Source organism: Hypanus sabinus, chromosome 5, assembly GCF_030144855.1.
Source record: "Hypanus sabinus isolate sHypSab1 chromosome 5, sHypSab1.hap1, whole genome shotgun sequence".
Classification (NCBI taxonomy): domain Eukaryota; kingdom Metazoa; phylum Chordata; class Chondrichthyes; order Myliobatiformes; family Dasyatidae; genus Hypanus; species Hypanus sabinus.
The window spans coordinates 15721482-15742924 of record NC_082710.1 but is presented as its reverse complement, the minus strand read 5'-3'; the positions used below and the strand labels follow the sequence as shown (position 1 = coordinate 15742924).

General features: G+C 41.6%; 1 protein-coding gene across 1 annotated transcript in view; it reads left to right on the top strand.

Annotated features, from left to right (window-relative positions):
• LOC132393868 (protein limb expression 1 homolog) overlaps positions 1–20484 on the top strand; it is a 40232-nt gene extending 19748 nt beyond the window's left edge. The window contains exons 4-7 of the mRNA XM_059969261.1: positions 12261–12401; positions 16305–16400; positions 18448–18525; positions 20164–20484. Of these exons, the coding sequence (XP_059825244.1) occupies positions 12261–12401; positions 16305–16400; positions 18448–18525; positions 20164–20484 (636 nt within the window). The remainder of the gene's footprint in view (positions 1–12260; positions 12402–16304; positions 16401–18447; positions 18526–20163) is intronic.
• Positions 20485–21443: the final 959 nt, after the last annotated feature.

The following is a 21443-nucleotide window of genomic DNA, read 5'->3' as shown; positions in this document are numbered from 1 at the left end:
ATTAATTCATGGGCCTTGGAGGAATGAGACTGAATAAGCAGCTGCACATGAATGAAGCATGTAGTCTCCTTAGATGCCACTGTGATTCTATGATTCTTTGATTCTAATAACAAAACCTTTAGACCTTATATTAAATTGTTAAACTATGATTAATCACCTCTAAAATCAGCTATTAACATGCAATAGTGCGTAATAATGCTGGGTGAGAACTGTCATTTTCTTTCTGCTGGTTCACTTCTTTGTCACCAGCAATGTTCCGTCTAATCTTTTTTCACAGCTGAACAAGTCAACCATTGCTCTGAAAAGGAATTTTTTTTAAACACATCCTGAAAACTGAGCAGCACTTTAATTGTTTTTTTTCCAGAATATGCATATCATGAATACTTAGAATGAAAATTGAAAAAACGCATACTTTTGATTTTATTTATTAATTAAAGTTTACAATGAAATACAGTACAACAATGAAAGTCATTTATATTTTCTAAACTTTTCTAGCTGTGTCCAATTTCATCTGCGTGGCAACAAAGGCAATGTGTACAGATGCTTTGTAGTTGCTGTGCTGCCACACATCTGCTCACCTTAGAGGGAACAGTGGTTACCAAACACCCCAATCAATCTCCAGCAGATTCAGAATCAGAATCAGAATTAGATTTATTATCACTGGCTTGTGACATGAAATTTGTTATCTTAGCAGCAGCAGTTCAATGTAATACATAAGCTAGCAGAGAGAGAGAAAAGTAATAATAACAAATAAAATAAAACAATAATAAATAAACAAGTAAATCAATTATGTATATTGAATAGATCTTTTAAAATGTGCAAAAACAGAGATACTGTATATTAAAAAAAAAGTGAGGTAGTGTCCAAAGAAGCTGTTACTGAATCACTGAGTGTGTGCCTTCAGGCTTCTGTACCTCCTACCTGATGGTAACAGTGAGGAAAGGGCATGTCCTGGGTGCTGGAGGTCCTTAATAATGGATGCTGCCTTTCTGAGACACTGCTCTTTGAACATGTCCTGGGTACTTTGTAGGCTAGTACCCAAGATGGAGCTGACTAGATTTACAACCTTCTGCAGCTTCTTTAGGTCCTGTGCAGTAGCCCCTCCATACCAGAGAGTGATGCAGCCTGTCAGAATGCTCTCCACAGTACAACTATAGAAGATTTTGAGTGTATTTGTTGACATGTCAAATCTCTTCAATAAAGTACAGCCGCTGTCTTGCCTTCTTTATAACTGCATCGATACGTTGGGACCAGGTTAGATCTTCAGAGATCTTGACACCTAGGAACTTGAAACTGCTCACTCTCTCCACTTCTGATCCCTCTAGGAGGGTTGGTATGTGTTCCTTCGTCTTACCCTTCCTGAAGTCCACAATCAGCTCTTTCATCTTACTGACTTTGAGTGCCATGTTGTTGCTGCGGCACCATTCCACTAGTTGGCATATCTCACTCCTGTACACCATTCATTGAATAATAAGAGAACAAATCTACAGGCGTACCTGTCTTACATCTGGGATTACTTGAGTCTGATGTGTAGGACAATGAAGTTTCATTATATTTGTGTAGCACACAAACTACTTGAGGAACTCAGCAGGTCAGACAGCATCTATGGAGAGTAATAAATAGTTAATGTTTCGGGCGAGGAACCTTCAGCAGAACTGGAAAGGAAAGGGGCAGAATTGTGAATAAGAAGGTGGAGGAAGGGGAAGGAGTTTCCTCCCACATCCCAAAGACGTACGGGTTAGTTGGTTAATTGGTCGCATGGGTGTGATTGGGTGGCGGAGGCTTGGTGGGCCTCTCATGCCCCCTGGTATTGGAGATTTCAATCCTGGGAAGAACTTACTGTCTACTCTATTTATGCTTTTCATAATCTTGTAAACCGGTATCAGATCTCCCCTCGGCCTCCGCATCTCTAGAGAAAGCAACCCAAGTTTGATCCTCTTTTTCCCTTATTAGGGAGAGAGAGCCTCTGATACGTCAAATACTGGATGAACAAGTAGTCTTTGGGGTACTGCAAGCCTGTGTCTTTATTGATGCTTTGCTGCACGCTTGAGTGCTCGGTGGGAGGCGCTGATGCTTTTGTGCTGGTGAGGGAGGGGAGGATACTGTTGTGGGGGATGATCTCCCAGGGGAATGCCACGGAAACCAGGTTACTGGCACTGAGCAGAAGGGAAAGAGGGAGAAGAGGGGAGCTGCAGTGATAGGGGACTCAATAGTCAGAGGAACGGACAGGACGTGAATGGGATACCCAGCTGCCAGTGGCTAGTGGTGTCCCGCAGGGGTCGGTGTTGGGACCACTTCTTTTTATGTTGTGTATCAATGATTTAGATGATGGAATAGATGGCTTTAATGCCACATTTGCAGATGATACAAAGATTAGTCAAGGGCCAGGTAGTATTGAGGAAACAGGTAGGCTGTGAGAGGACTTATACAGATTAGGAGAATGGGCAAAAAAGTGGCAAATGAAATACACTGTTGGAAAATGCATGGTCATTTACTTTAGCAGTAGAAATAAATGTGCAGGCTATTCTCTAAACAGGGACAAAATCCAAAAATCTGAGACACATAGGGACCTGACAGTTCTTGCGCAGAACACCCTGAAGCATACCTTGCAGGAGTTGATGGTGAGGAAGGCAATTGCAATGTTAGCAATCATTTCAAGAGGTCTAGAATACAAGAGCAGGGGTGTGATGCTGAGGCTTTATAAAGCACTGGTGAGGCGTCACCTTGGGTACTGTGAACGTTTTTGGGCTACTCATCCAAGAAAAGATGTGCTGGCATTGGAGAGGGTCCGGAGGAGGTTCACACGAATTATTCCAGGAATGAACGGGTTATCATATGAAGAACTTCTGATGGCCCTGGGTCTGTACTTATTGGAATTTAGAAGGATGAGAAGGATCACATTGAAACCTTTCGAATGTTGACAGGGTAGATGTGAAAAGAATGTTTCGCAAGGTAGGGGAGTCTAGAACAAGAGGGCACAGCCTCAGGATAGAGGGGCATCCATTTAAACAGAGATGCAAAGAAATTTCTTTAGCCAATAGAAGAGAATTTGTTACCATGATCAGCTGAGGAGGCCAGGTCATTGGGAGTACTTAAGGTGGAGATTGATAGGTTCTTGATTGGATATGGCATCAAAGGTTATGAGGAGTGGGGCTGGTGATGGGAGAAAGGGATCAGCCATGATTGAATGGTGGAGCAGACTCGATGGGCCAAATGGCCTAATTCTGCTCCTGTGTCTTCTGGTCTTATTAGGTATAGGTCGCCTCTACCCTTCAGCATGAACTTTGATTTCTCCTTCTAGTATTATTTTTGTTCTGGTTTCCTTTTTTTCTATTCCCCACGCTGGCCTCCTACCTCTTCTCCTCACCTGCCTATCGCCTTCCCCTGGTGACCATCCTCCTTCCTTTCCTCCCATGGTCCACTCTCCTCTCCTATCAGATTCGTTCTTCTCTAACCCTTTACCTTTTCCAATCTAATTTACTACCTCATCCTGAATGGCGAGTGACTGAACCTTCCTGTCCATCCTCCCATGTAGGACCTTGCCAAAGCCTTGCTAAAACCACATAGACAGCACTCTCTGCCTTTCCTTCATCAATGTTCCTGGCAACTTCTTCAAAAGAGTTTGGTTAGGCACAGCCTACCATGTGCAAAGCCATGTTGGCTATTTCTAATCAGTTCTTGTCTATCTTGTTTATTACTTATACATCGATGCCCTTTTTGGCCAATTTTTCCAGTTGGTACAGATCCTGCTGCAAGCTTTGATTGCCTTCCTCACTGAGGACTGCACACGCTCTGTCGATGTGCATCTTTCTGTGCTGGATGCATAATCTGGCATTCCCAAAAGGAGTCAGAGAGGAACCTCAGCCAGTGGGAGCACTGTAGGAAGCAGCCGGCTGTCACCAAGGTAGAAAGATGTGCTTGACCACATGCGTCAATATTTTGAATTTCCTTACAGGTTAAAGAAAATTATAATGGACAATAGATGAGTGGGGGAGATAGTGTAGGGATAGAAATAATGGCTTCATAATGCAAGGCTCTACTGATATTGATTAACACAGGAGATTCTGCAGATGCTGGAAATCCAGAGAAACACACACAAAATGCTGGAGGAACTCAGCTGGGAAAGCAGCATCTAGGGAGAGGAATAAAGAGTTGAGAGTTCAGGTCAAGGTGAAGGGGAGGGGAAGTACAAGCTAGAAGATGATAAGAGTACATGGATGAGAGGGGTATGGAGTGCTATGGGACAAGGCAGAATAATAATTCGGCACCAACTAAATGTGCCAAAGGGTCTGTTTCTGTGCTCTAAGGCTCTAAAGTGAATGGACTTTTTGGGGAATTGTGTTAGCATAGATTGAAAATTGGTTGATGGAAAAGAAAAAATGTAGTTTTTGGAATAGCTTGAGATAAGTAACTCATTGATCAGTGCTTGGACCTCAGCTAATCCTAACCTACATATCAATGATTTGGATAAAGGAAAAGAATGCAATATTCTAAAGTTTGCAAATGACATGAAACTGAATGAAATTATAAATACTGAAATGCACATGAAGGCACTTTAATGCAAGTTACACAGAGTGGGACAGTTAGTATATGCAGTACAATGTCGAGTTACCCAGTGAGGTAGAAGAAAATAAAAGTGAGACATATTTAAATGGTGCTATACTGGGAAGTCTTGATGTACAAAGAAACTTGTACTTCAGTTACTGACAACAAACTTACAAGGCTGCAAGCAATTAAGGAAGCAAGTGGTGCGTTTCCCTTCATAATGAGAGAATGAGTGTAGGTGCAAAGTTTTTCTTCATTTACCCAGGATTTCGATGAGAGCTCATCAGGAGTAGTATGTGCAGATGTGATCTCCCTACCTAAGAAAGAGCAGACTTTCCATGCAGGCACCTTGGTGAGGGTTGATTCTGACAGGACTGAATGCAAAGGATTTCCTCTGGGTACACCGCTTTCCCCCCACATTCCAAAGACATATTGGTTAGAGCAGGGGTTCCCAACCTCTTTTATGCTGTACAGCCTTACCATTAACCCAAGGGTCCGTGAACTCCAGTTTGGGAACCCCTGGGTTGGGGTTAGCAAACTGCGGGCGTGCTACATTGGTACCAGAAGCATGGCAACACTTGCGGGCTGCCCCCAGCCCGTCACTGGCCGTGTTGATCAATGATGGAGATAAGACCATAAGATATAGGAGCAGAATTAGGCTATTTGGACTATCAAGTCTGCTCTGCCATTTCATCATGGCTGATCCAATTTTCCTCTCAGCCACAATCTCCTGCCTTCTCCTCATATCCCTTCAAGCCCTGACCAATCAAGAATCTATTAACCTCTACCTTAAATGTAGATACAGACTTGGCTTCTGCAGCTGCCTGTGGCAAAGAATTCCACAGACTCACCACTCTCTGGCTAAGCAAATTCCTCCTTATCTCCATTCTAAAAGGATGTCTCTCTATTCCGAGGCTGTGACCTCTGGTCTTAGACTCTCCCACCATAGGAAACACCCTCTCTACATCCACTCTATCAACATCTTTCACTATATGATATGTTTCAATGAAGAGACCCCCCCCCCCCCATTCTTTTGAATTCTGGTAAATACAGCCCTAGAGCCACCATTTCTGTGAACTTCCTTTGAATCCTCTCCAGTTTCAGCTCATCCGTTCTAAGATAAGGGGCCCAAACCTGCTCACAATACTCCAAGTGAGGTCTCACCTCTGCTTTATAAAGTTTCAACATTACATCCTTGCTTTTATATTCTAGTCCTCTTGAAATGAATGCTAACATTGCATGTGCCTTCTCACCACAGACTCAACCTGCAAATTGACCTTTCAGAAATCCTGCACAAGGACTCTTTGCACCTCAGTTTTTTGTATTTTCTCTCCATTTAAAAAATAGCCAACCCTTTCATTTCTTCTCCCAAAGTGCATGACCATACACTTCCCAACACTGTATTCCATCTGCTATTTCTTTGTGCACTCTCTTAATCTGTCTAAGTCCTTCTGTAGCCTCTCTACTTCCTCAAAACATCCTGCGCCTTCATCTATCTTCATATCATTTGCAAACTTTGCAACGAAGCTATCAATTCCATCATCCAAATCATTGGCATAAATTGTAAAAAGAATCAGTCCCAACACAGACCCCTGTGGAACACCACTAAACCAACCAGGAAATGCTCCCTTTATTCCCACTCTTTGCCTCCTGCCAATCAGCTACTGCTTTATCTATGCTAGAATCTTTCCTATAATTCCATGGGCTCATAGCTTGCTAAGCACCCTCATGCGTGGCCTTCTGAAAATCCAAGTACACAACAACACCCAATTCTCATTTGTCTATCCTGCTTGTTATTTCTTCAAAGGATTCCAATGTATCTGTCAGACAAGAGTTTCCCTTGAGGAAACCATGCTGACTATGGCCTATTTTATCATGTGCCTCCAAGTACCCTGAGACCTCCTCCTTAATCAACTCCAACATCTTCCCAACCACTGAGGCCTGACTAACTGGCTTATATTTTCCTTTCCTCTGCCTCTCTCCTTTCCAGAAGAGTAGAGTGACTTTGCAATTTTCCAGTTCTCCAGAACCATTCCAGAATCTAGTGATTGTTCAAAGATCGTTATTAGTGCCTCCACAATTCCTTCAGCAACCTTGTTCAGAACTGTGGGGTGTACACCATTTGATCCAGGTGACTTGTCTATCTTCAAACCTTTCAGTTTCCCAAGAACCTATTCTGTAGTTATGGTAACTTCACACACTTCATAACTGCTGATAAATGGAACTTCCACCATACTGCTAGTATTTTCCACAGTGAAGACTGATGCAAAATACTTATTTAGTTCATCCACTATTTCCTTGTCCCCCATTACTACCTCTTCAGCATCCTTTTCTAGTGGTCAGTTATCCACTCTCACCTCTCTATTACACTTTATGTATCTGAAGAATCTTTTGCTATCCTCTTTAGGTTGTTGGAGGGCTTACTTTCATATTCTACCTTTATCTTCCTAATGACTTTTTTAATGACCAACTTCTGTTAGTTATTAAGCTTTCTGATCCACTAACCCCACTAATTTTTGCTCTATTATATGCCCTCTTTTTTTTTGTTGGCTTTGACTTATCTTGTCAGCCATGGTTGCATCATCTTTCCTTCAGAATACTTCTTCCTCTTTGGGATGTACAGTATATATCTTGTGTAACCTACTGTATGTGTGAAATGGATATTATGTCAAGACCATGAAGAAAATTCAATACAGGTGTCCCCTGCTTTACGAATGTTTTCTTTACGCCACTTTGCTTTTACAAAAGACTTACATTAGTAACCTGTTTTCACATAACAAAGAGGAGTTTTGCTTTTACGAAAATTTTTCCCATACAAATGAATGGTTCTTCGCTTTACGCCATTTCAGCTTAAGAAAGGTTTCATAGGAATGCTCTACCTTTGTAAAGCTGGGTGGGGGGGGGGGGGAAACACCTGTATAAAGAAAAATAAGACTTGTAGCTTGTAGATGTAACTTCATCATACCAATTCCAAACTTCTAAACACCAGCACTCTTGCATAAAATCCCAATTAATCTATATAATGATGTTAACATTTTAATGTCATTCTTCAAAGCAGTTACATCAATTTTAACTAACAGAGTGATGCAATACTATTTACATTGCATTGTAATGGAAATTTCCAGCGTGGTAACCAATATCATTGCTATGGAATCAAAGTTTTAATATCTGACTCCTTTCAAGATATGAGCTACCTCAGAAGCTTTGAGAAGATAGCAATAATTTCTTTTAAAGTTAATTCACTTGCACTACACAATAACTCCAGTCAGGATTCAATCCCTTCCCTCCTCCATTGGCTGTTTCTGTATTTAATTCTGTATTCTTCAACACAAACACTGGTATGACAACTCTCCCATATATTTTGTATTTCTCTCTTACATATTACCTATACACTCAATGGCTGGCAGTATAAATAACTTCTCAACGCTAGACTAGTTTAATCCCTATTTTATGAGCAATCATTTGCATTATTTGATAAATGAATTGCAATATTGTAACTCAGATGCAGCAATAGAATTCTCTATGTTAATTTAGACAGATTTCCATTCAAAAGTAATCTCTGAGATAATGTTAGAGTCAGGAGCACTCTAAGTCACTTTAAGCAGGTTGTTGATTGTGGATATAAAAAGTCACGACATGGCAGCACCTCCACTTCCTTCAAGCAACAAACACAAAATGCTGGTGGAACACAGCAGGCCAGACAGCATCTATAGGAAAGAGCACTGTCGACGTATCGGGCTGAGACCCTTCATCAGGACTAACTGAAAGGAGAGATATTAAGAGATTTGAAAGTAGGAGGGGGAGGGGGAAATGCGAAATGATAGGAGAAGACCGGAGGGGGTGGGGTGAAGCTGAGAGCTGGAAAGGTGATTGGCAAAATGGATACACAGCTGGAGAAGGGAAAGGGTCATGGGACGGGAGGCCTAGGGAGAAAGAAAGGGAGAGGGGAGCACCAGAGAGAGATGGAGAACAGCCAGAGTGATAGGTAGAGAGAGAGAAAAAAGAGGGGGGGGTAGAGGAACTAAATATATCAGCGATGGGGTAAGAAAGGGAGGAGAGGCATTAACGGAAGTTAGAGAAGTCAATGTTCATGCCATCAGGTTGGAGGCTACCCAGACGGTATATAAGGTGTTGTTCCTCCAACCTGAGTATGGCTTCATCTTGACAGTAGAGGAGGCCATGGATAGACATATCAGAATGGGAATGGGATGTGGAACTAAAATGTGTGGCCACTGGGAGATCCTGCTTTCTCTGGCAGACAGAGTGTAGGTGTTCAGCGAAACGGTCTCCCAGTCTGTGTCGGGTCTCACCAATATATAAAAGGCCACACCGGGAGCACCAGACACAGTATATCACACCAGCTGACTCACAGGTGAAGTGTCGCCTCACCTGGAAGGACTGTCTGGGGCCCTGAATGGTGGTGAGGGAGGAAGTGTAAGGGCAGGTGTAGCACTTGTTCCGTTTACAAGGATAAGTGCCAGGAGGGAGATCGGTGGGAAGGGATGGGGGGGGGGGGAACGAGTGGACAAGGGAGTCACGTAGGGAGCAATCCCTGTGGAAAGCGGAAATGGGGGGGAGGGAAAGATGTGTTTAGTAGTGGGATCCCATTGGAAGCAGCGGAAGTTATGGAGAATTATACGTTGGACCCGGAGGCTGGTGTGGTGGTAGGTGAGGACAAGGGGAACCCTATCCCGAGTGGGGTGGCGGGCGGATGGGGTGAGGGCAGATGTGCGGGAAACGGGAGAGATGCATTCTACTTCCTTAGTAGTTTGCAAAGATTCCGCATGACATCTAAAACTTTGACAGACTTCTACAGATAGGTGGTGGAGAGTATACTGACTGGCTGCATCACAGCCTGATATGGAAGCGCCAATACTCTTGAACGAAAATTCATACGAAAATAGATGATATAGCCCAGTTCATCACTGGTAACTCAAGAAGCTCCAATATCCATACAGGCAGGTTGGATAGTGTTGTTTGGATGGATTTAAACTAATCTGGCAGGGGGGTGGGATCAGGAGTGCTGAAAATGAGTTAGTTGGTTACAAACAAAGGCAATGTGTGGCTGAGGAAATGGCAAAATTGCAGTCAACAGAATTGCAACAGAAAAGGAGGACAAAATTGAAAAGGGTGAACACAGGACTGAAGGTGTATTTGAATGCACAGAGTATACAGAATAAGGCAGATGAATTTGAAGGCAGTTGCAGATTGGCATGTATGATGTTGTAGGCATCACTGTACAGATCATACACTGCATACAGTTACAGCTGAACCTGAGGGGGACCCATATCCTTGTTGGCAGGTTTTCTAGAACTGTTGGGAACGGTTTAAACTAATTTGGCAGGGGATAGGGCTAAAGATAGGGAAGGTGGTATACAAGTAGAGGCAGAGTGTATTGAGACTCAGATAGGACAGGCAGGTGATGGGCAGTCAGTGGGATGTTGCAGTATAATGGGGGATAAAATCAAAAGTGACAAATACAGGACTGAAGCTGTTATATATGCATGTAGTATACTGAATAAGGAAGATGATTTTGTAGCACAGTAAAGATCGGCAGGTATGACACTGTAGGCATCACCGAGTCATGGCTGAAAGAAGATTATAGTTATGAACTTGACATCCAAGGATACCTTATGAATCAAAAGGATAGACAGAAAGGTAGAGGGGGTAGTGTAGCCCTGTCAGTAAAAAAATTAAATCAAATCCTTAGAAGGAGATGAGACAGGATCAGAAGATGTAGAATTGTTGTGGGTAAAGTTAAGAAACTGCAAGGGTAAAAAGACCTTGATGGGAATTAGATACAGGCCTCTGAACAGTCGCCAGGTTGTAGGCTACAAATTACAGCGGGACATAGAAAATGCGTGTGAAATAGTCATGAGGGATTTCAATATGCAAATATATTGGGAAAGTCAGGTTGATGTTGATTTTGGATCTAAGAGAGAGAATTTGTAGAATGCCTATGAGATGGATTTTTAGATCGGCTTATGGTTGAACCCACCAGGGGATCAGCTATTCTGGAATGGATATTATGTTATGAACCAGATTTAATTAGGGAACTTAAAGGGACTCTAAGGAGATTGTGATCATAATTTGATAGAATTCACCCTGCAGCTTGAGAGGGAGAAGCTAAAGCTACATGTTTCAGTATTAAAGTGGAGTAAAGAGAATTACAGAGGCATAAGTGAGGAACTGGCCAAAGTTGATTGGAAGGGGACACCAGCAGGGATGATGGCAGAGAGTGATGGCTGGAGATTCTGGGAGCAATTAGGAAGGCACAGGATAGATACGGTACATCCCAAAGAAGAACGAATATTCTAAAAGCAGGATGATGCAACCGTGGCTGAAAAGGTAAGTCAAAGCCAACATTAAAGCAAATGAGAGGGTATATAATAGAGCAAAAATTAACAGGAAGTTTAGAGGATTGGGGAGGTTTAAAAAACCAACATAAGGCAACTAAAAAAGCCACAATGAGGGAAAAGATGAAATACAAAAGTAATAATATCTAGCCAATAAATTCTAAGAGGATAGCAAAAGTTTTTTCAGATATATAGAGAGTAGAAGGGAGATGAGAGTAGCTATCAGACCATTGGAAAATGATGCTGAAGAGGTAGTAATGGGGGATAAGGAAATGGTGGACAAACTAAGTAAGTATGTTGCATCAATCTTCACTGTGGAAGACACTAGTAGTATGCCAGAAGTTCAAGAGTATCGATGGCAGCAGTTGCTGTTACTAGGGAGAAGGTGCTGGGAAGCTGAAAGGTCTGAAGGTAGATAAGACACCTGGACTAGATGGACTACACCTCAGGATTCTGAAAAAGATAGCTGAAGAGATTGTGGAGGCATTAGGATTCATCTTTCAAGAATCACTAGATTCTGATACGATTCTGGAAGTCTGGAAAATTGCAAATAGACTGTATCACTCCTCTCTTCAAGAAGGGAGAGGGGGAGAAGAAAGGTAATTATAGGCCAGATAGGCTGACCTTAGTGGCTGGATATATGTTGAAGTTGATTGTTAAAGATGAGGTTTTGGGGTACTTGGAGACATATGGTAAAATACATCAAAATCAGCATTGTTACTTAAGGGAAAATCTTGCCTGATAAATCTGCTGGAATTCTTTGAAGAAATAACAAGAAGGATAGACAAAAAGAATCAGTGAATGTTGTGTACTTGGATTTTCAGAAGGTCTTTCACAAGTTGCTACACATGAGGCTGCTTAGCAAGATAGGACAGAACAGTGGCTGATTGCCAGAAGGTAAAGAACAGGAATAATGGGAGCCTTTTCTGATTGGCTTCTGGTGACTAGTGGTGTTCCGCAGGGATCCGTGTTGGAACAGATTCTTTTTATGTTATACGTCCCTGACTTAAATAACAGAATTTATAGCTTTGTGGCCAAGCTTGCAGACGATACAAAGTTAGATTCTAAGTCAGGGTATGAAAGGCTACAGGGAGAATGCAGGAGAATGGGGTTGATAGGGAGATGGATCGGTCAAGATCAAATGGCAGAACAGACCTGATGGCCCAAATGGTATAGTTCTGCTCCTATGTCTTATGGCCTTATTAAAAAAAAACCCTGGATTTAAAAAGAATCTGTGGGCTGAGACTGTTTGTGAACTTCTTATTCCCCGCCATAGACGCTGGCTGACTTGTTGAGTTCTGTATGTATTTCCCAATATTCTCTGAGTTCTGTAAACTTTGTTACTATTTCTCTGTTTAGTACTGTTCAACCAAAGCTGATGCAAGACGAGACGCAGCCAGAGTGGCCCTAATGAACTCTGTCTTCAATGAACAGCCATCTCGTATAATCACAGTGGAATTTATCAGGGAAAGCATGGAGGAAGCCATTGCCTCCGTCTGTGTAAGTACCATAAGCTCTATTGGTTTGATTTATCTTTGGTCAGCAATGCTCACTTACAAAACTGACATCTCACGAGGCAGCCTTATACTGAGGGTTTGGAATTAATCACCGTTTCAAAATAGTCGACACCTTTACTCCTTCTACCAATGTGCATGACCATACATTTCTCTATATTATATTCCATCTGCCTCTTCTTTTCCTGTTCTCCAAATATGTCCAGGTACTTCTGCAGACACCCTGTTTTTCAACACTGCCTGCACCTCCACTTACCTTTTGGGGAAACTGGAGGTCTGTGAGCCAGTCCTGATCAGGATATTAGAGTTGGGGAGGGTCAGTAACTTTAAATTCCTTGGTACTATCAATTCAAAGGATATGTACTGGGACCAGCATATGAATGCCATCACAAAGAAGGCATGACAGCACGTCTACTTTCTTAGAAGTTTGCAAGGTTCAGCAAGTCATGCTAAACTTTGACAAACTTCTATACATTCAGAATGGAGAGCATCCTGACTGGTTGCTGATGCACCATCAATAACTCACACTGAGACGTAAGGCGAGATATCAGCTTTTATTGACTAGAAGAAGGAACCAGGAGTGAGTGTCCATCATACTATGTCCTGGAGACTGAGGCCGAGCGTCAGGCCTCAGATCGTCTTTATACAGGGGCCTGTGGGAGGAGCCACAGGAGCAGTCAGCAGGGGGCGTGTCCAGACAGGCACATAGTTCACCACAGTTGCTTCATGGCCTGCGATGGAAACACCAATGCCTTTGAACAGAAAAAGCCACAACACGTAGTGGATACAGCCCAGGAAAAGCTCCCCCCCCCCCCCATCACTGAGCACACTAACAAGGAGTGTTGCCACAAGAAAGTAGCATCTGTCATCAAGGACCCATGCTATCCAGGCCATGTTCTCTTCTCGCTGCTGCCATCAGGAAGGAGGTGCAGGATCCTTAGGTCCCACACCACCAGGTTCAGGTACAGTTATTACCCTTCAGGCTCCTGAACCAGCGTGAATAACTTCACTCATCTCAACAATGAACTGATTCTACAATCTATGAACTCAATTTCAAGGACTGTACAATTCATGTTCTCAATACTATTTATCATTTATTTATTTAAGTATGTATGTATGTATGTATTATTGTTGTATTTGCACAGTTTCTATTCCTTTGCACATTGGTTATTTGATTGTCTTTGTGTGTAGTTTTTCATTGATTCTATTGTGGTTATTTTTATCTGCTGTGAATACCTGTGAGAAAATGAATCTCTGGGAAGCACGTGCTGAGATATACTGTATGTACTTTGATAATAAATTTACTTTGAGCCATGAACTTTCTACCAGCTGCAAACTTAGCCACAAAGCAGTAACACTGCTCGAAACATGGCCCAGATCTTGAAGTTATGAGGGAAATCAGACTGACATCACTAAACTGCAATCAACAGCAATCTTCAGATTTTCCTTTATCTTTGCTTTAATGTGGAAATCCCAACTCTTCCTTCAGTGACTTCATCCTCCTCCACTGAATGTCCTGCTTTATCACATAATCAAGAAAGATCAGTAACGACACAGAAATATTAGATAGTTACAAATTCGAGCAGCATATTTGCATGCAGTTATGGAAATAAGTTGCATGGTTAGAGGACACATTAATATCATCACATTTACAATATCTCCACTCTGACAACCTATATCTTCAATGGATGGGGATTAAACTCCTGCAGGTGTACAAGAGACCAGCTCAGCGATTTAATAAATGATGGCAGGCTAGAATTGAAAAATTACAATAATTTATGATAGTATCTGATATTTTAATCTCCAAAAACTACCACCCTTCATATGTCAGCTTAGTTGTGTATAAGACTCATGGAGTGATAGAGTATTACATCACAGAAACAGACCCTTCAACCCATCTAGTCCATGCCAGCCTGATCCTTTGCTTAGTCCCATGTACCTGCACTGGACCATATCCCTCCATACTTCTCCCATGCATCTACCTATCACACTTCTCTCAGATGTTCCAACTGAATTCGCATCTACAATTTTCATCGGCAGTACGTTCCACACTTGCAGCACCCTCTGAGTGAAACACTTCCCCTTAATTATTTCACCTTTCACCCAAATCTATGTCCTCTAGTTCTAGTCTCACTCTATCCACACCTCTCATAATTTTGTATACTGTACGTCTATAGGATTCCCCCTAAATGTCCTATGCGCCAGTGAATAAAGTTCAATCCTATTCAACCTTCCCCTGTAACTCAGGTCCTGAAGTCCCGTCTACATCCTTGTAAATGTTCTCTGTGTTCTATCAAGCTTATTGATACATATGTCTCTGAGGTCATTCTGCCAATGATCTAGTGATGGATATCTTCACTGACCACATCATCCCCTCCCTACTGCAGTCTCTAACACATGTCAATCCACCAACATCTTGGCAACATGATGTTTCAGGTAACGTTTACACTATCGCTCTAAGCCAAATGGTGCTCATCAGAGTTCAAAGTAAATTTATTATTGAAGTACATACATGACACCATACTCTAACTTGAGATTTATTTTTTGTGGGCATTCACAGTAAAACATAGAAATACAATAGAATTAATGAAGAACTACGCACAAACCAAGAGTGACAAACAACCAGCATGCAAAAGAAGACAAACTGTGCAAATATGATTAAATAAGTGGATAGATAGACAAATAAATGAATAATCAATTAAATAAATAAGCAGATAGATCAATAATAAATAAATAAAATTGACAACTGATAAGCTGATGATGTTAAACATTAAAGACCAAAATTATATTTCCATGATGTTCAATATTAACTTTTGTGACCCATAAAAAGAACACACATATCATAATCCATCCTCATTGCTAATGAAAAACAGACATGTTGCATTAGTAACAACAATACACACAAAACGCTGGTGGAATACAGCAGGCCAGGCAGCATCTATAGTGAGAAGCGCTGTCTGGCCTGCTGTGTTCCACCAGCATTTTGTGTGTGTTGTTGTTTGAATTTCCAGCATCTGCAGATTTCCTCATGTTCGATGTTGCATTAGTCTTGTTTATAACTAGAATGAATTGTAAATTCAACACAATTATCCTACAGATTCTTCAGATTATTTCACTCAACTGCCCACTAAAATTCCATAAAACCACCAAACATACAGTCAGAGCAGAATGAGGCCAACCAGTCCAGCGAGTCCTCTCCACCATTCCATTATTGCTGATTTATAATCCCACCCAAACCCATTCCCCTGCCTTCTCCCTGTAATCTTTGACACCCTGACTTATCAAAATCCTAAAAACCTCCTCTTTAAATATACCCAATGACTTGGCTTCCACAGCCATCTATGGCAATGAGTTCCGCAGATTCAACCCCCTCTGACTAAATAAATTCCTCCTTATCTCTGTTCTAAATGAATGTCCTTCTATTCAGAGCCTGTGCCCTCTTGTTCTAGACCCACCCACTATAGGGAATATTCTCCCAACATCCACTCTATCTAAGTTCTTCAATATTTGATAGGTTTCAATGAGATCCCCAACCCCCACTCTTCTAATTTCCAGCAAATACAAGCTCAGAGCCATCAAACACATCCAACATACTAACCCTTTCATTCGGGGGATCATTTGAGAACCTCCTCTGGACCCTCTCCAATGACATCCCGAAGGGGCCCAAAACTCCTCACGATACTTGAAAAGTCACCTGACCAATGCCTAATCAAACCTCCACATTACATCTTTGTTTTAAAGGTTCTTACTTTTTTCATTCAGAAGTATTCATTGAAAAATCTTGCTCCCCTTGGAGATCCAGGTTGTATGAGTATCCTTTTAAATAGATTGATGGAGTGGAAATCAAAAGCAATTTTACAAGACTTTTTTTTAATTCCATTTTTATAAGGGCAGTTCAGAGGATGCCATGGATCCAAACACAAGCATTGGGACCTACTACCACATGCTGCAGGCTAATAAAGGAAAATCTATGTTGGAATTTCAGGTAACTTGATCATCATACATCTTGATGAAGAGACTCAGCCCGAAACATTGACTGCTTATTCCTGTCCATAGATCGGGTTCCCAACCTTGGGTCCACAGACCCCTTGCTTAATGTTATTGGTCGAAGGCATAAGAAAGTTTGGGAACTCCTGGCATCAATGCTGCCTGACGCGCTGCATTTTCGGTGTACTGCTGTGGATTTCCAGCATCTGCAAAATCTCTTGTGCCTTATGAAGATAAGCTGAGTGAGCCAGGGCTTTTCTCTTTGCAGTGAAGGATGATGAAAGGTGGCTTGACAGAGGTGTACAAGGTAATACGAGGAATTGATGGACATTCAAAATTCAAGGTAGTTTAATATTTCCAGTACACAAGTATAAAAGAGAACAACATAATTGTTACTCTGGATCTGATGCAACACAAGAAAAAACACTAAGATAAAGAACATAATGATTAAAAAATAACACAAAACACGCAAATACATAAGATAGCTTCTTCTATACATAGATTGATTGTATGTCCATGAAGTGACACTGGGCATAGGAGTGCCTGTACATAAGGGGACTTGAACAAAAATAGTGGAGGTGGGGAGTGTGGATAGGCCGGGTAGTTCGTGGAGGTTGATCAGCCTTACTACTTGGGGAAAGTAACTTTTGCATATGGAAGAACATACTTTTAGGTGATTGGAAGGAAGTATGGCAGTTTGAAGTGGTCAGCGTTTCACACAGAGTGGTAAGTGCATGGAAGGCACTACCAGGGTGGTGACAGAGGTAGGTACATTAGGGCATATTCATCGACTGTTGTTCTTTCCATGGATGATGCCTGACCTGCTGAGTTCCTTCAGCATTTTGTGTTGTGCTGTTCCAGATTTCCAGCATCTACAGAATCTCTTGTGTCTTAATTGTTAGAGCCAATGTGAAGAACTATTTACTGAACTTACTCTTTTCATTATTTTATACTGGTTTGTGTAATACTTGAAGAATATGTTGATTAAATTAGTGCATTCTAACTAAAATGATTGTCTTACACGGTACACTCAATGGCCACTGTACTAGGAACCTCCTGTTCCTAATACAGTGACCACTGAATGTATGTTTGAGGTCTTCTGCTGCTGTACCCCATCCACTTCGAGACTCGATGTGTTGTGCATTCTGCAATGTTCTTCTGCACACCACTGTGGTAATGTGAGATTATTTGAGTTACTGACACCTTCCTGTCAACTTGAGCAGATCTGGCCATTCTCCTTTGACTTCTCTCGTTAACAAGGTGCTTTCACCCACAGAGTTGCCGCTGACTGGATTTTTTTTTTATTCCCCACAATATTCTCTAGAGACTGTTGTGTGAGTAAATCCCAGGAAATCAGCAATTTCTGGAATACTCAAACCACTCCATCTCACACCAACAGTCAAAGTCACTTAGATCTCATTCCTTTCCCATTCTTATGTTTGGTCTGAACAACAACTGCACATCTTGACCATGTCTACATGCTTTTATGTATTGAGTTGCTATCACATGATTGGTTGATTAGATATTTGCATTAATGAGCAGGTGTACCTAATTAAGTGTGTGCTGAGCATTTCCTCGAGTTGAGAACACTTGCTTCTCATTATTACAAACTCACAATTTCCTGTGGAAACAAAATAAATAACCTGTGTTACGAAAGTCTATAATTTATTATATTTATTCTGCTAATACATCTGAGATAAAGGCACTTTGTTTCAGGTTAAGAGACCAGGGACACACTTTAAAGAAAAACTTACAGAAAAAGTTAATGAAATATTTCATTGTTTCATTCACAGGTTGCAAATCTTTTGAACTCTCTACCTCAGAGGTGAATATGTGTTCAGTCTCAGTGCTGAGGTCAATAGTCAATAGGGTTTTTGACACTGAAGTAATCAAGGGGAATGGGTGATAGGCAAGGAAAGTGATGCAAGAATATTAGCCCTTATACGACTGAGTGTTAGAGATGGCTCCAGGGTCTGCTTGGCTCACTCATGGCCCCATTGCTTGTGTTTGTAGGTAAAGAACTCTCACTTCCTCTCGTTTTGCAGGAATTGATGACTATCTTTCAACTGTTACATTGGAATGGAAGCTTGAAAGTTCTGAGAGAAAGGAAGTGTTCCCGACAGGTAATGGTGTGGTTGTCAAGGCAACTGAAAGATGTGTTCAGCAGATGATTTTTGCTAAAGAAGTTTTAAAACAATTAAATTGAATCCCAAAACTAAATCATTAACTTGCACTTGGCTCTGTTTATTGATTACAACTCTGCGTTTAACATAATCATACACACAGTACTAAACAATAAGCTCTGTATCTCTCCCTACAACTAGATCCTTGACTTCCTCATTGAGGGACCACAGTCAATGCCGATCAGATTAACATCTCCTCTTCACTGACAATCAACACTGGCACACCTCAAAGACGTGCACTTAGCCCACTGCTCTACCCTCTCTACACCCAACACTGGTGGCTAGTCATAGCTCAAATCCCAGTCTACAAATTTGCCGCGAATATAACTATCATAGGCAGAATTTCAGATGCTGATGAGGAGGTGTACAGGAGCGAGCTACGCCAGCTGGTTGAGTGGTGTCACACCAACAACCTTGCACTCAACGTCAGTGAGATTAGGAAATTGATTGTGGACTTCAAGAAGGGGAAGTCAAGGGAACACACATTAGTCTTCAATGAAGGATCAACAGTGGAAACAGCGAATAGTTTCAAATTCCTGGTGTCAACATCTCTGAAGATCTACCTTGGGCCTAACATATTGATGCATTTACAAAGAAGGCATGACAGCAACTATATTTCATTAGGAGTTTGAGGAGAATTGCTATATACCATGGAGAGCATTCTAAATGGTTGGCTCATCATCTTGTACGGAGGCACCACTGCACAGGATTGAAAAAAGCTACAGAAAGTTGTAAACTCAGCCAGCTCCATCATGGGCACTAGCCTCCCAAGCATCAAGGACACCTTCAAAAGGGAATGCCTGAAAAAGGGCGGCATCCATCATTAAAGCCCACCATCACCCAGGACATCCCACTTTCTCATTGCCACCATCAGGGAGGAGGTACAGGAGCTTGAAAACGCACATTCAGCAATTCAGAAACAGATTTTGCCCCTGCGCCATCAGATTTTTGAATGGACAATGAACCCATGTACACTACTTCACTATTTTTCCTTTGCTCTCTATTCACTAATTAAATAACTTAATTTAAATATATATTTCTTATTATAATTTATCACTCTTTTTTACTATATATTATAATGTAGTGCTGCTGCAAAACAACAAATTTCATGACATATGCCTGCGATATTAAATCTAATTCTGATTCTGAAATTCATCCCCCCATTTCTAAAGTTCTCCATATATTTAAGCCAGCACATTGTAATCTACCTGCCTTGGAATCAATTTCTCAACCAAAGTACAAAGCATTGATGCAACTACATTGCACATTTACAGGGGATGAATATCCTGGCAAATTGCAACAAAAGCAGGATTTATGCATTCCTTTTGATAAGCACTCTCATCTTTGCACTGCTGCTGCAAAACAACAAATTTCATGTAATATTAAACCTGCCTCTGAATCACTACTTTATAGATGTGTTGTGAAATATAGTTTTTTTACTATTTTCATTTATATTATAATCAATTTAAAAGGTAACATCAAAATATTTCTGGTATGCTTTGTACTGTAGGTAACATAACCAACATTGTATCGTGAATAAGCCATCCTTTTTAATGGGCATTCCATTCTTTTCTGCAGGATGTAATTTCCTATTACTCCAAGCAACCTTTGGATGATTGTTTGAGAAGTCAAATGGCACTAGACTGGATTTTGAAGGAAAAGAAGACACCAGGAATTATTTCTCAGGAGCTCCAGTCCGTCCTCAAAGAGCTGGAGAGAGCCAGGGGGAAAGGCCGTGAGCTGCGGTTCCACAAAGAAAGGAAAGAAATTCTGATGCTCTCACTCAGTCAGATTGGGTCAAAATCCAACTGTGATCCAGTGTGTGACCAGACTTTATGTGACCTTAATTTGTCGGGTTTGTGCAACCAAACACAATTCATGCAGTACAGGAATTTATAACCAGGATTCCAAGATTACGTGATTTTCTGTATTGAAACTCACGATCATCAAAACAAATATCAGCAGATGCCACTCGGATAAGTCATGGCAGAAATATGCACAGGAGAGTGTAATAATAAACATTGGAATAATCTACAAACAGAAATTCACTGAGGTTTGGCATTCAGCACGGCGTACTCACTTGTCTAATTGTTAATGCTTAAATGTATATATGATTAATGTTACATTAATTGGGTTGTAACTGAACTGTACAGTACTGTGCAAAAATCTTAGGCACGTATATATAGCTAATGTGTCCGAGGCTCTTGCACAGTGCTGTATTGTCAATGTGGCGTGGAGAGCGAGTTTGTAGATCTGGTGGGAGTGAAGTATGTTGGGAATGGCGAGGGTGGAGTACTGCGAGAGGGGTGAGAGACAGATGGCCGAGAAGGAGTGCCAGGGATGGGGAGGGGGAGCAGGTGCAGACACACCCAGCTCTGAGACACCAGGCAATGTTTTTGTTTAGGGCAGCAGTACATATCAGAGTTCACAATGGATATACAACATATCAAGGGGAAAAGTAATGCTGTGGCTGACTGCCTCTCAAGGCCAGCTGTTGAGGCCGTACACATAGGGGTTGACTATGCCAGCATGGCAGCCGACCAAGCTACTGACCCAGAGGTCCAGGCTTACCGAACAGCAGTCATGGGCTAGCTGTTGGCTGACATGAAGTTGGGGTTTCTCTCCTGTGTGATATCTCAACCAGTTGTCCTCACCCCATTGTGCCTAGAAACTGGAGACGTACTATTTTCGACTCCATGCATGGCCTCTCGTCTTCAGGCCGGAAGGCCGCACAGAAACTGACTGCACTAAATTTTTTCTGGCACAACCTCAGAAAGGATCTGTGTGATTGGACAGCAGCTTGTATGGAGTGCCAATGGGCAAAAATTAACTGTCGTGTTCAGGTCCTTTTGAGGTCC